At 37.6% G+C, this 14,937-nt stretch overlaps 1 protein-coding gene across 1 annotated transcript; it reads left to right on the top strand.

Annotated features, from left to right (window-relative positions):
• The first annotated feature begins 978 nt into the window (after positions 1 to 978).
• LOC149299798 (keratocan-like) lies at positions 979 to 9,308 on the top strand. The gene is made up of 3 exons (XM_089486195.1): positions 979 to 994; positions 4,491 to 5,360; positions 9,139 to 9,308. The coding sequence occupies exons 1-3, from the start codon at positions 979 to 981 to the stop codon at positions 9,306 to 9,308; spliced, it is 1,056 nt and encodes a 351-aa protein (XP_089342321.1).
• Positions 9,309 to 14,937: the final 5,629 nt, after the last annotated feature.

Below are 14,937 nucleotides of genomic sequence, written 5' to 3'. Positions count from 1 at the left end.
AAGACACATCACTTAAGTTTCCAAAGATCACCTACTTACCTAGAAACCACAGTAAGCACAATTTTTCCCAGAACGTATCATTCTGTTTTTTTTTATTTTTTATAGGTGTCTATATTTATATCTATATGAATCTGAGAAAAAATTGTCAGACCTTTGGAAAACATAAAAAAGTTCTTATAGGAAACAATCTTTAGTCCTAGAATAAAACACAACGAAAATTATAATCAATCGACACATTTCCATTGTAAATAACATGCAATTTAGACAATTGTAGAGGGCAGTGACGGCTTCCATGGTATACTCCAAAAATCCTACAGCCTGAATAAACGTATCTTGGCATCTGAAGTACAAACTATGAAAACCAAATAAATCAATACATAAATATACATTAACAGGGACATTGAAACATTTTATATTATGTAAGAAATAAGCAAACACTCCATCTGCTCTGTTTTCAGTAGGGCTGTCTAGACACAGTCAAGGCACTTGACACTTGGCACTGGGAGCAATAAAACATTAAGTTTATTAAAGTTTATTTTCATTTTTAAGGCACATGTTCAATTGTTTTTTGTCAGTGTACCTTCCTTTATTTCAGGGGCATTTTTTAAATGATTTTCATCAAACTTTTTATTAGAGTTTTTATAATGTGAATCAGAATCTGACATAGCACAATATAGGTTTAACCAACTTACCTGCAACTGCCACGGATGTAGCAGTTTCTCCTACTGGAGATGATCTCCATGCCGGTTACATTAGGCTGCCTATGCCCTCTTCCAATAACAACTGAAACCATCATTTTGTTTAGCAAACAGCTAAGTAAACCAAGTACCAAACAATTTAAATCTATCTAGCAAGCAATGAACTAAACTAACCAACAAATGAAAGTATTTCAACCCCAACTAGTAATTATATAAGGATGAAGTGATTAAGTGATTGTTTCTAAAGGTTAGGTTAGGGTAGTGGATAGGAGACAGAATAATGATTAATGTTCAGCGTACTTGGAAACACAACAGGTTTGAGATGGAATCCCGGGGTGAAGTCCTGTTTCCCTGGGTCAGTTTGGCCATGCCCACTCCCCACCCATGAAAAGCTGTCTGGTGCTAGTCCAACCACCTACTCATGGATTGCCCTTCTCCTTTAAGAAACAATGCCTCCAGAAGAGGGAGAGTTCTATGTAGCTTACCTTGGGAAGTTCCCAACTACGGTGCTAGGTGTTGAGGTACTGTTAGTGGATACTGATAGTGTAAGCTGTTAGGTGGCTGGGGTTAGTTAAGGTGTTAGTGTTAGATGTTTATGTAATGCAACTATTATGCTGGATCCCTTGAAGTAGTATGTCAGTTGCAGTCAACCAGGCTGAAAAGAGCTGGACACACAAAGTTCAGACAGGCTGGGTCAGCAACAGGAGAGCACAGACGGTAGCCAAATTAGGAGACAAGGAGCAAGGTCAAACAATCCAGGTCACAAATGGTTAATGAGTCGAAAGTAGGGCAGTCGCACACATTACAATGAAGGGTAAAGAAATAATGAAAGTCTTGCCTTAAAATAGGCTGAAGGAACTGAGAACTAAGCACGAGGTCAGGCAGGGTCTTCCGAGGTCAAATGTGTGTCACTCCTGTACGCGATTAGACGTGATGTTCCCAGATGGGAGCGAGTGTGGTCAGCTGCAGGGTTGACGAGGAGGATGAGTAGCGGGCTTTCTGTCGTTGCCCGCTACTCCAGGCTGATTGTTGCCAGTGGGGAAAGCTGCCTGGAAGAACCCAGCCACAGGAGCAGCATGTGGAGTGCGGAGTCGGGGCGGTGCGGGATGCGTGGACAGGTATGTCCTCACAGTTTATTTCACTACTAAGAGACAATACAATAATAAATCTAATTCTAAAATAACAATTACACACTAATTAAAATAGCAACATTTATTTTAAAAAAAAACATATCTTACAATGCAGTAACATATGCCATCGATCTGTCAGACTGATCAATGGCTATTAACATAAAATGGCAGCCATCAGATATCACATGGTGATTGCCAATTAATTATGCAATAAAACATGGGAAAACAATAATAAATCTATAGGGAAAAACAATAAAAATATGTGACTTAATCTATTTTATGAACTTGTGTGCAATTTTCAATGCTGTAATAAACAAAGGTATAAACAATGTCGTCTGTTTCACCCTTACCCTTTTCCTGCTACCCCTGCTTGCCCCCCCCACACGCACTAGTATTGGTTTTGAAGGGCTCAGCCCAACATGCACTATACTTTTTTATTATGTGTATTTCTACTGTTTTTTTAATATTCTGTATCCAATATTTCAATAAACCCTATAAATCATCGATTATGATCTAGAAACTGATCCAAAATGCATCACCAAAATGCCACACCAATCTCATCCATACATGGGTGAAATACATAAAGGCAGAATGCCTCCATTTATTTGCAAGATAGACCATGGACCACATGAAAATTTAAAGGGACTGCTCAGCTTTTAATAAAGTGCATATGATGGATTAAAACACTCCAATCAGTGGGACTAAAAGCCCCACTATGGTTTAGTTCTTACATAGGTATCTTTCATACATTGTATCCATATGTTTTTATTAAAATATATTTAAATAACATGTTTTTATTTACAAACTAATAACAACTTTCAATAGGAATATATATTTTTGTTTTGTTATGTGTGCAATATAAATTTCCAGCACAGAATATTCCTGAAAGTAGGTAATATCCTAGTGTATATGTCATTTTATACTGGTTATGTTTCACTAGAAAAATGTTTTTTCCAAAACATATTAACAATACTGTGCTTTGTCTGCGGCATATTGAGGAATATGAATACAGATGATAAAAGGCTGCCCTCAAGCAACTTATATGAAAGCCGGAAATGTCCTTCCTTTTTGGTTGGCTGGTTGAGGTACTGAGGTGTTTTTAAGTTCTTTTATGGGTTAAAAGCCTTAGTCACTGGTGCATATATATTAGGAAGACAACCCTCATACAGTTAGGCATTTTGCTTCAAACCCTAGTCTTAGCAGCGACCAACACAAAACAACAGAAGACACAAGAAAACAAGGTAAGTTTGAATTTTCATTATCATCATCAAAGAAATGTGGTTAGGGATAAAATCAGTCTAAGAATCAGCTGTTGAATTTTCCATATGAGAACTTATGCTGTAATGGGAAGTGAAATCTCAGGGGGTAGAATCAAAACATTCAGCTAGCAGCCAAGGGTTTCTACTTTAAGGTAAATTCTTGTTGGGATCACACATTGTGAGAAAGCACTTCTGCATTCCGCAGCTGTAAGGTAAAACCTTCAATATTAACTTTCCTTGTTACTATTAGTGATAAAGATTTCATTAATTGTTTTATATGCAATTACATTTTAATGAGCATGTTTGTTAAACTATCGGATGTTTTTTTTTTAAAGCAAGAATGCATGTTTACACTTTATTGATTTTTGCAAAGCAATTCATAGCAAATGCTTGTTTTGGTTGCGCAGTTAAGTCATATTTTTGAACAATTTGCTCTGGGAACATACTAAATTATGTCACTTTACAGCCTGTTCTGGGGAACATGCTAAATGATATCACTTAAACTTGGAGACATCATATGTGTTGTAAGATAAATTCTAGAAAAAGCACACTAACTGTATTCTTTTAGCTACAGCTCTGAATAGGTAGAAAAACAAAGTAACCATTTATTGTCCTATGCTTTCTTAGTTTATGTTGACAGTGCAATATTTATTACTGTACTATATATTGGCGATAAATTAGAAATATCACATTAAAATCGACTTAAACTGAAAAGGGTTAGCTAGGGGAACATAGTGGCCAATGATTTTGGGTCACCACATGCATGCAGATTGGAATGTATTTGTTTAATTTCAATTGCTGGAGGGAAAGGATTTCTGAAAAGAGACCACTCCAAATTTTGGGACAATGGTCATAAAACAGCTGTTTAAACCTTCTTTGATCTCTTGTGGTTGACTACATAGCATTCATAGAAAATGCTATCCAGATGATTATTTTAATATTCAGGAATTAAAAGCAATAATGTCTGAATACATTTGAGACACCATATCTTACACAACAAACTCTCTATTTTGTCTACTCCCATTAGGCTCATTTAAAATCCCACACATTGTTTGTTTGCAAGATAATCAAGAAGAAAAAACAATTCATATGTGTTTTGTTAACCATTAGTGGGTATTATGACTCACTGTTTTAATGGTAAAAATGTTCGTATGGACCACACTTTAACGTGGAAATTAAATGTTTTCAAAACTGTGGTGTTTTTTGAGGAAGAATGAAATTAAATGTTGCCACTGGTTCCACCTGTTAGCTATATCTTATAGACACAGCCAAAAATGATGTAAATCCAAATCAAGTTCCTTCCCCCAAAAAATCTGATGTAGTTTTTGTTGAGCAAGTTTCTATAGAGCTGAAATAACATTTTATCAACATTGTTTTAAGGGCTAACATGGACCCACCACTAGTTTGCAGTCTCCTGATGCTTATTTTGACCATCCTCATCCCCTCTTATTGTGATGCCCAGTACTATGATTATATGGACTCAGGACTCTACAGTTCACTCTCCACAGACTGCCCAAAGGAATGCTTTTGTCCTCCAAGCTTCCCACGTGCTCTATACTGTGAAAACAAAGGCCTAAAGGAGGTACCACCAATCCCGTCAAGAGTTTGGTATTTGTATCTTCAGAACAATCAAATTGAAACACTTGATGAAAAATCTTTTGCAAATGCTACAGAAGTGAAATGGATTAATTTAAACAGAAATAAAATAAGCAACAAAAGAATAAAAAAGAACGTATTCACAAATTTAAAGAGCTTACTTCACTTGTTGTTAGAGGACAATGACCTAGATGAAATACCTTCACCATTGCCAGACACCATGGAGCAACTTCGTTTGGCAAGGAATAAGATATCAAAGATCCCAGAGGGAGTGTTTAGCAATTTGGTGAATCTTACCCTGCTGGACTTACATCACAACAAACTTACAGATGGCTCCTTTGAGGCTGATGCGCTTACAGGACTTAAAAATCTGGTGCAACTGAATGTGGCTAAAAACTCCCTGAAGAAAATGCCATCTGGCCTTCCATCTAACACCGTTCAGTTGTACCTAGACAACAATAACATTGAATCTATTCCAGACAACTACTTTAATGATATACCCAGAATAGCTTTTGTTAGATTAAACTACAACAGGTTTGCAGATGCCGGTATACCCGCCAATGTTTTTAACGTATCTTCTATATTAGACTTGCAATTGTCCTACAACGAACTGACAAGTGTACCTGTTGTGAACGGCCACTTGGAACGTCTTCACCTTGATCACAACAAGATAAAAAGTAAGTTTATTTCATTGTTACAATTTGATGTTTGATGTTATGATGGTCTTATCTGCCACCACAGTTTATGTCTATAACGCAATTTGTCATATATGGGTAAATTCATTTGTTCACATTCAAAAAGTTAAACATTAGCAGGTGTGTGTGTGTGGGGGGGTTAGTACAAAATTAGATAATATCACATTGTATATATTTGTATTAACAGGAGAGTGAAGCTTAATTTTGTGTTTTTAAATCTCATTAAAATTTTGAACCCCCCAGCATTTTAATAGTGAAGCATACTGTTTCTGTAAAGAAAGACTATGCCAATACTTTAGGCCCTCCCCTTTTTAATGAACCGGTTGCATATCCTGTCTGACGGTTTAATGCTCCAGTGTCATTCTTAGGACACCCCTGGGTTTATAGCTGAAGTCAGTACATACTCTTTTGAACTATGTTAGTGATCTCTGTCATTAACAGGCCACGATAGTAAATCCACACCCGGTTGCACTGTGTGATATTGCAGCAGTAACAACTTGAGTGTCATTAAAAAGGGATGAACATCTGGAATATTATCATAGTATGATTTGCATGCTGGAAAGGTGTAAGAGTGTAGCATGGGGCTGGACGTACACAGGAGGAGGCCACACACACACACATACATCATTCATTAACATTACTGTGAACTCTCTGGCTCCGGCTACCCAAAGCCACCCTTGCAGGATGGTGGTAGGAGGTCCTGCTAACCTCTGTGGACAATCCTGCAGATGTTGTGGGACACACACCATTTCTGGAGGGGAAGTGGCAGGGAGTGGGAATTGCCGCAACACAATTCCCGCTACTCTTGAGTTTTCTTGCAGTGAACCAGAATCCTAGGGAATCACCGCTTCCTGAGTCTCCTAGGTATATTCATTAAAATGCCATGGCATATTTAAATCTACTACTCCATCCTTGTTTGGCAAACACCTATTTATGAAGACTGACAGCAGAGGCCTAGCTTGAATAATTGCAAAGGATGCAGCTCCAACAGTGCCCCAGGTTTTCCACACTGTCATCCCTGTTATTGGTGAACTAGTGGGGAGAAGTGTGAAACATGCCTCCACGGATACAGATTGATTTTTTCCATGCACCAGTTCCTAGGGGATCAGGGAGCGTTGGGTTCTCATATAGCGGCGCTCTGTTTCAAGAGGTAGATGGAAATAGAAGGCCCTTGTAGCTCCACCTCTAACCACTCTTCTTATCATGCATGTGCTGCCAGCAATGGTGGAAGGTATGCAGTATGCAAATGTATTCTTTTTGAAAAGAATGTATAATGGTACTTAGCAAGTCTGCACTTAATTATATACTTGTATCTATCCAAAAAGATTTTCCAAAAAGACACCTGCAAAAACAAAACAGTACTTACCTTCCTAAAATGCTGCAGCTCCGGAGCTGCAACTCTCTTTTCCTCAGTCTAAGTTTCACACACATTTCAGCTGCTTTTTGTACATGGAGAGCATGAGAGGTCTCCTTATATCCCCTGGAAATCTCTTGCTAGCCATGATTAGCTGGCGGTAAGTATACCATGAGTGTGCATTGCTGGTGGTGTAGAAGAAGAATCTTTTTTATAACACTAGCTCTGACCAAAATGGCACCTCAATACCCTCACTTTTGGAGGAGACCCTAAAAGATCAGGCCCCCATTGACTGTGAGGGAAGGGGGCTGCATATTCACTTAGGGAACGTGGAGCCCCAGAAAAAATAAATCTGGGAACCTAGTTTCACTGTGGCCCTAACCCTCTTGGAGCCCTTTGTCACCTTTCTTTGTTCATCACATCGAGTGGAAGCACGGAACCCTGGTTACTGACAGGGACACGGGATAAGGTGTCAAGGAGAAAACATTCATTTAAGCTGTTAAGCCAAACAGCTGTCCATGAGTGGTGATCTGGCTACTGCACCTTCTTACCTGAGTTTTGTCTAAAGGCTGTCTTGTACAGCGGGCAATTACTTTCAAGGGATCCATGTATAAAGTGGACATAGAGGCAAAAGGTGATCCTCATTGACCTTGTTTGCACGCGCCTAACCAGAATCCCTTGTGATTGTGGCAGCACCATGAGATTTATGAGGGAAAAAACAAGCCTTCTGGCTTGTCTGGTGTCTGTAGATGATTGTTTAATGCTTATACATATCTATAGATACACAAAACGGTGAATTGCATGTTTAAGGAGACGCTAATATATTAGAAAAAAAATAATATTGAGCATGCTTAAATCTCTATTGCTCAAAAGCTATCCAATTTTGTATTATCAATTTGATTACAATGGGTTGCATTGAACACATAATTTTATAACTCTCAGTTCGTTCCAGATGGCAGATCCCTGTAGTGAGAAAAGTAGCTATATCTCTACAGAAGTTGCAGTGATGTTTATTTAAACGTCTCATCTTTCAGTACTGTCTACATATGGATAAAGCATTAAATGTATAACACAACTTATACTGGTTCTATGAGACCCATCAAACTCCCTTTTATAAATGACATTAAGAGCTTTGGAGCATAGGTCATTTCCTGAAAATTAGTGATCTATAGGATGAAATATGCACAATGCTAGCTGAATACAGTTACCAAAACCTCTCTGTATTTGCAGTATTCTAAAGCAAATGGAATTATGAGGTAAAAATTATAAAACAAGCCAAAGGGGAAAATCTTCTTACAAGACTTCAGCTGTAAACTGAATTCTTAGTCTTAAATGTTATTTATACATTCAAAACATGATTACAGAAACTTTTTCAAGCATCCCCCCAAAAAACGGTTATACAATTGGTTTCAAATAAATAATAGATAGATACATACATACATATCCTATTTGAAACTAACTGTATAACTACTTGAGGCTAAACTTTAAAACTGACACCTTTTAACATGTCTTTAACCAAAACAGCTGCATTCACTACCCCTTAGGGAAGGAGACATCGCCAACAAACAATCGTAGATAACCTCTGTCACATATAAGTAAAACAGAAATTGACAGACCTTTTTTCTTCCCACATCAACAATCTATTCATGTATGAAAGAAGTGAATGGACATGCTCTCTTTGATATTTTTGTCCTTCAGGCTGTTTTACATATTTATTTATTTTTACCATAAACCACCATCTGTTCCAACAGAATATCAAAAAGGAAATACAGTAAGTAGCAGAAAGGATTGCTAACTGACAACATAGGTATAATAAAATATATACAGAATAAAATATATATATGCTGAAAAAAGTAAATTCATACATAACATAGGTGTGTGGGGGAAAAATACACACAAAAGAGTACTACTGCAAACTGAAAAAATTGTGGTGGTAAAATGTGTGCATGCAAAGAGTTAAAATACTAGCATTTGAAATACCCTGGGGTGTCTAGTTTTCAAAAATATATGGGTTCATTGGGCATACTGAAATGGCTCGGCTCAAAGATGTACCAAATAGGGCATGGGCAATGGATCCTATAAGTTAGCAATCAATCCACTTTTGTAAAAGTACCAAATAATACATGCTCTGCTTGTACTAGCTAACAATTTCCCAGTTTGCTTGAGTGCTCACCAACAACAACCTTACTCCATGGATGGTCTAGTTGCTTGTTTATTTTTCTTTTTAATATCTATGTGCACACAAGTCTGTCCTTTACATGTATGTCTTCATACAAAAAGATGTTTCCTATATAATAATAATTAAAAAAAACGGTAGATCATTGTATATTAACTTTTTAAGATTTTTTGTGTATTTGCTATACATAGTATTGTGTTTTAAAATGCATATACTTTCATATTTTGCAGATATAACTGGTACTATAGTTTGCCCCAATGATGTCATAGAAGAGTTTGACCCACATTTTCCACAAGGACCAAGACTTCGTTATTTGCGTCTAGAAGGAAATGGGATTCAGCCACCAATCCCACTAGATCTTATTATATGTTTCAGGCTTCTTCAGGCTGTTGTTATTTAAATACATAAGATTCACATAAGTCTCCATAGGAGTTTGGAAAACAAATTTGTGAAGAAGTGTAACCATTCTGACTTTGAACCAATGTATCCTATGTCTTGTTTATTTTTTTTATTTTTCTTTAACTAATGAAGTCCTAGAATAACCACTTATTTCCCAAAAGGCATGTACATTATTAGGGCAATGCATTTCCTTTGTTATTTAATTTAGAATTTTGAGTGTCTTTTTTTAACTATAGTCATTTTCATAATATTTTATTGCATTAAAAAGATGATAGCAAATATTTAGTACTAAGACAAACAGAGAAGCTTTTGTTGACTATGTGTTTTAAGCCATGGTAACATGACTAACACACAGAATATCAATTTAACAACTACATAATGTTACTGTATGTTTGTGCTGGTTGTATGTATGCTGCTGTATGTACATACATGTTTCATTATAAAGTTGTAAAACATGCCAATTAAAATAGTAAAGTTTATATGATTTATTTATAAGTACAGTGTATATATGGGACTTTTAAGGAATATTTCATTTCTGAGAAAGGTGGAACAATAAGCTGAAATGTAAATTTTTCTTGGACCTTATAAAAAATAATTTGGTTCTTTAAATGTTCTCTCTCACTACATGAGTTTGTCCATCTATGCAAGTATCCTTAAGAATGAATAATTTAGCAATTCATTTGTTCCAGGTATACAAAAATATTTTAAGAAATGTTAAAGAGTTTAGGATGCAACCTTTGTTTTTCTTTAGGCTCTCTTTTACAGTAAATCACACAATAATTGTTATCATAGTTCAATATTAAGCAATTAGCCTTCACTTAATATACTTAATCTTGCTGTGAAGAAAATTAAATCCTGAAAATGAAGAATTTAAATTTTCTTTATGTTTGGTATTCTAAGAATGTCATCAGTACGGTGTTACTTTATGAATTTACTGTGAATGTCTGAAACCACCACATCCATCCTTTTCCCAATAGGTCATATTCACAATGATATTTGGAATGAGCTTTTAGCCAACACTTTACAGGTGTGAAATTTGGAATTTATCTGTAAAGTAAATTTAGATATTGATCTGCATAACATTTTTTTGCTTTTGAAGTGCCCTTCTTTAACCCTTCAAGGATCAGGATATCTTACATCTAAAGGACCAGAACACTTTTTGTGGTTATGACATTCTTTAGCATCCCATTTACCTACACTGTTGTTATTGTTTGGTTGTCTTTGGGTTGATTTTTATTTTGTATTTCTACTAACAGGAGTGCAAGCTTTTAGAATGTTTAAAATTATTTTTTAACGCTAGTTATAATAGAGCAGTACAGCATGACCAGAATTCCTGATCACATTATGTGTGCAATCAGTGCTCAAGTGCCAGATTAAACACATGATGTACCAGGTGTATTATTGGCAGGGGCGTACCTGGAGTATTTGGCACCTGGGGCGGATCCTATATGTGGCACCCCCCCCCCCACAGACACACTTTAAAACTGCATAGCTTCTACCGTTATATACTGGCGCAGACACTGAAGGTGGTACAGCATTACTGTTATCATTATATACTGAGGCAGACATTGACAGTGGTACAGCATAACACTTATCACTATATACCGAGGCAGAAATTGACGGTGGTACAGCATAACACCTATCACTATATACTGAGGCACACATTGACGGTGGTACAGCGTAATCCCTGTCACTATACATTGAGCCAGACATTGACAATAGTGCAGCATAACTCCTATCACTATATACTAAGCCAAACATTGATGTGGTGTAGGCCTACCACTTCATTGTCTGGCTTAGGGATGCACCGAAACGAATTCTGGACTGAAACCGAAAATGCAGCATTTACCTGGCCGAAACCGAATATGACCCCCTACACCATAAAAAAAATCTAACACTTTTATTTAAAGTAAGTAACACACAAAAATAGGACAAAACAATTAAATAACAATAGAAGTATGATCGCCCTATCTACCCCTTCTCACTCCCTTCTCCCTATCTACCCTCCTATCCCCCGTCTCACTCCATTCTCCCTATCTACCCCCTCCTAACTATCTACCCTCTCCCTCTTTGAAGTTCACTTACCTTTCAGGAGTCCTGCGGTGGGGGTGCAAGGCCTCTGTCTCCCAGCTCTGCCACTGTATGGAACAGTATAGAGTGATGGGAGTTATGATGTACTTTAGAGCATAATTATATAATGAAAAATACATTGGAAATGGTACAGCATAACACCCATCACTCTCACACACTTACCAATCCACACACTTACCAATCCACACATTTACCAATCCACACATATACCAGTCCACACACATACTAATCCACATATATTCCAATCCACACACATACCAATCCACACACATACCAATCCACACATACCAATCCACACATACACCAATCCACACATATACCAATCCACACGTATACCAATCCACACGTATACCAATCCACACATACACCAATCCACACATACACTAATCCACTGTCACTCTCACTCTCACTGAATGCTTTCCTACCTTTCCTCTTTTCTCCTTACAGCTCCTTTTCCTCCTCTTCGCTCCTCTTCTTCAGTTCTTCTTCCGGTTCAGGGCACAGACGGCGGTGGGCGCGGCTTCAGTGTTGTGCGCCGGGATCTGACAACAAACCCCCGGCGCACAGCAGCTGTTGCCGCGCGGATCGCAAGGGAGCGGTATCGGAGGTCTTTAATAGACCTCCGGCTCCCTTGAGTGATTTTAAGCCGGGTTCAAGGGAGATCCTTGAACCGGCTTAAAATCACTCAAGGGAGCCAGGGGTCTGTTAAAAACCTCAGATACCGCTCCCTTGCGAACCTGCTCCTCCAGCGGGGGACATTACTGTCTGTCTCTGGAGGGGTGCTGGGTGCCCGCAAGTTGGCACCCCCCTGATGAGCGGCACCCGGTGCGGACCGCCCCCCCGCCCCCTTCTAGGTACGCTACTGATTATTGGTCATCTAGGAAAATTTCTTTGTGACATAACTGGTATATCATTGGTCTACAAGGGGATACATTGCTAAACAGATTAATGTGCGTGGTTAATAAATGCAAATCACAGCTGAAGCGTAAAATTACATCCACTTGATACTGCACATCAACTAGCAACTCAAGCATTCACTAAACTTTTCAGAAAATGTGAAAGTTGCAGCCATGTTCATAGAGGTTGACAATTTGAGATCCTCTTCCTTTAATTTTCGGTGTTGTGGAACTGAGGCCATTTTTTCAATCCTTTCTCTGTCCCTGCATCCCATTAGATTGTTGGCATTTACATTAACAGTGGAGAGCTGGAATAGGTGGCAAGATGACAACTGCCCCCTGAGCTACTCTGGTTTAAAATTATGGGCCTCTGCCTAAAGCTTTATTGTGTGTCTAACTGGAAATTAAACATAAAGCCAACAGAGTGTCTAGAGAAACACAGACTTTAGGAAGAATACTCTGCATTGCCATTTGTTTATGGACATAACTGGATAGCACACATTGATTATGTTGTCTTCCAAATATGCTTTGTGCTGCTTTATCACTGGGATACTTGGTTTGAATTGTCTCATACTAAATGTTATCAGTCCTCTGTTTTTATGGAATATTTAGAATAGCTTATGCAGTACTCTCAGAACATGTTGTTGTATTATTTCTTTAACATACTCTCTATCCGTATCTAACAAGACTTCTGTGTAACATCAAAACTCATTGCATTAGAGATGCCTCCAACTGGCTTAAATTCACTGAACCCTTTAGTTCTTTTATGTTCAAAACCAAAAAAGTCACTTAGATTTGCTATCCTTAATCGCTTTCTTTGACACCTGTTTCCCCTGAAATGTAAATTTCTAATTGTCCTTTTCCAGGAATTTTATATATATATATTAGGCAGCAAGTGAACAATTCATCCTCAAAGTTGAGGTGTTAGAAGCAGGAAAAACGGGCCAACATAAAGATCTGAGTGACTTTGACAAGGGCCAAATTGTAATGGCTAGACGACTGGGTCAGAGCATCTAAAAATAATTGTCTTTTTACATTATGTTGTTGGCCTCCCTTACCTTGAGAACACATGGCACCAGGATGCAATATGGGAAGCATGCAACCCGGCAGAGGCAGTGTCATGCTTTGGGCAATGTTCTGCTAGGTAACCTTGGGTCCTGCCATTCATGTGGGTGTTACTTTGACACTTACCTTTCATGGACACGGTATTCCGTAATGGTATTGGCCACTTTAAGCAGGATCATGTGCCCTGCCACAAAGCAAAAATGGTCTTGGAATGGTTTGAGGAACACAACAATGAGTTCAAGTTGTTGACTTGATCTCCAAATTCCCCAGATCTCAATCCAATTGATCATCTGTGAGATGTGCTGGACAAACAAGTCCAATCAATGGAGGTCCCACCTCACAATTAAAGGATCTGCTGCTGTCTTGGTGCCAGATACCACTGCATACCTTCAGAGGTCTAGTGGAGTCCATGCCTTACCGGGGCAGGGCTGTTTTGGTGGCAAAAGGGGGATCTACACAATTTTAGGCAAGTGGTTATGGCTGATGGTGGGTATATAATGCTCATGCAATTTTAGAGCTAAATTTTAAGGAAAATTTAAAAAGTTATGTTATTTTCTATCCAAGTATAATACACATCTCTTCTCTATGTATCCTAAAAAGGGAAAAAACATACATGTAACATTTTACAGTTCTCTGGCCTTTCTCTGCATAGCGCACATTGGTATCCTTGGGGTGTTGATCCTCATTTGTTAGGCACCACAATATCTAGTTTTAGGATTTCTCTAATCAATCTGTGATCAGACAACTGGCATTGGCATAAAGTCATGTTTTATCCAGAAACTACCTGCTATGTCTTAGTGCTGGATTTAGGGTAATCTTCCATATATACCTTCATAAAAAATATAACAAAAAACACCTCAATTTTACAAGCTACACAACATCACCTTAAAAACTAGGTGATATTAGCATATCACAATATTGCAGGTCAGGAACCTTACCTTTCTAAGTGCTTTATAAATACATTGAATAGTATTGTGTTGTTATATGAATTAATCTGCTGAGATCAGGTGTCTGCCAACCCAAACTAATGTGTACAGTTCTTTATCTGAAGCTGGAAGCAAATGTACCACCCTCCTTCAAACTGAGATTTACTCTGCAATTGGTCAGGGTCACATCCCACAAACACTGCAGTCAAACTAACCTGAATCAATTTCGGAGAAGAAGCCAAGGTAAGTGCCACACTTGGTATCTCTTGATATTAGCTATTTTGTCATCATTTGTATAAAAGTTTAATATAATGTTATTTTACTATACCAAGATATCTTCCTTAAATTCAGCACTACACTGCTTATGTTAAAAGCATTCTTGCTTTTATTGACCACATTAAATTATGCTTTCCTGTATAGTAAACTGTGTATATAACTTAAGCGATAACTGAAATTAACAATTGTAAATGTAATGATAGATTCTGAATTTTTAATTAAATATGGAACATGTATCTGTGCAAAAAATAGAAATTGAACTTGGTAGGAATTTCTGGCAATGAATGGACCATATATCTTATCAAGTTTTGGAAGTTATTGTTTCACTAAAATTTATTTTAGTGGCACAAAAAATTAGCAAGCAAATTAACACAGA

The sequence above is a fragment of the Sceloporus occidentalis genome, unplaced genomic scaffold (genome assembly GCF_023333645.1).
Source record: "Sceloporus occidentalis isolate IW3139 unplaced genomic scaffold, rSceOcc1.0.p SCAF_28, whole genome shotgun sequence".
Taxonomy (NCBI): Eukaryota; Metazoa; Chordata; class Lepidosauria; order Squamata; family Phrynosomatidae; genus Sceloporus; species Sceloporus occidentalis.
Note: the sequence above shows the minus strand (reverse complement) of the source record. Positions and strands in the feature narration are given on the sequence as shown.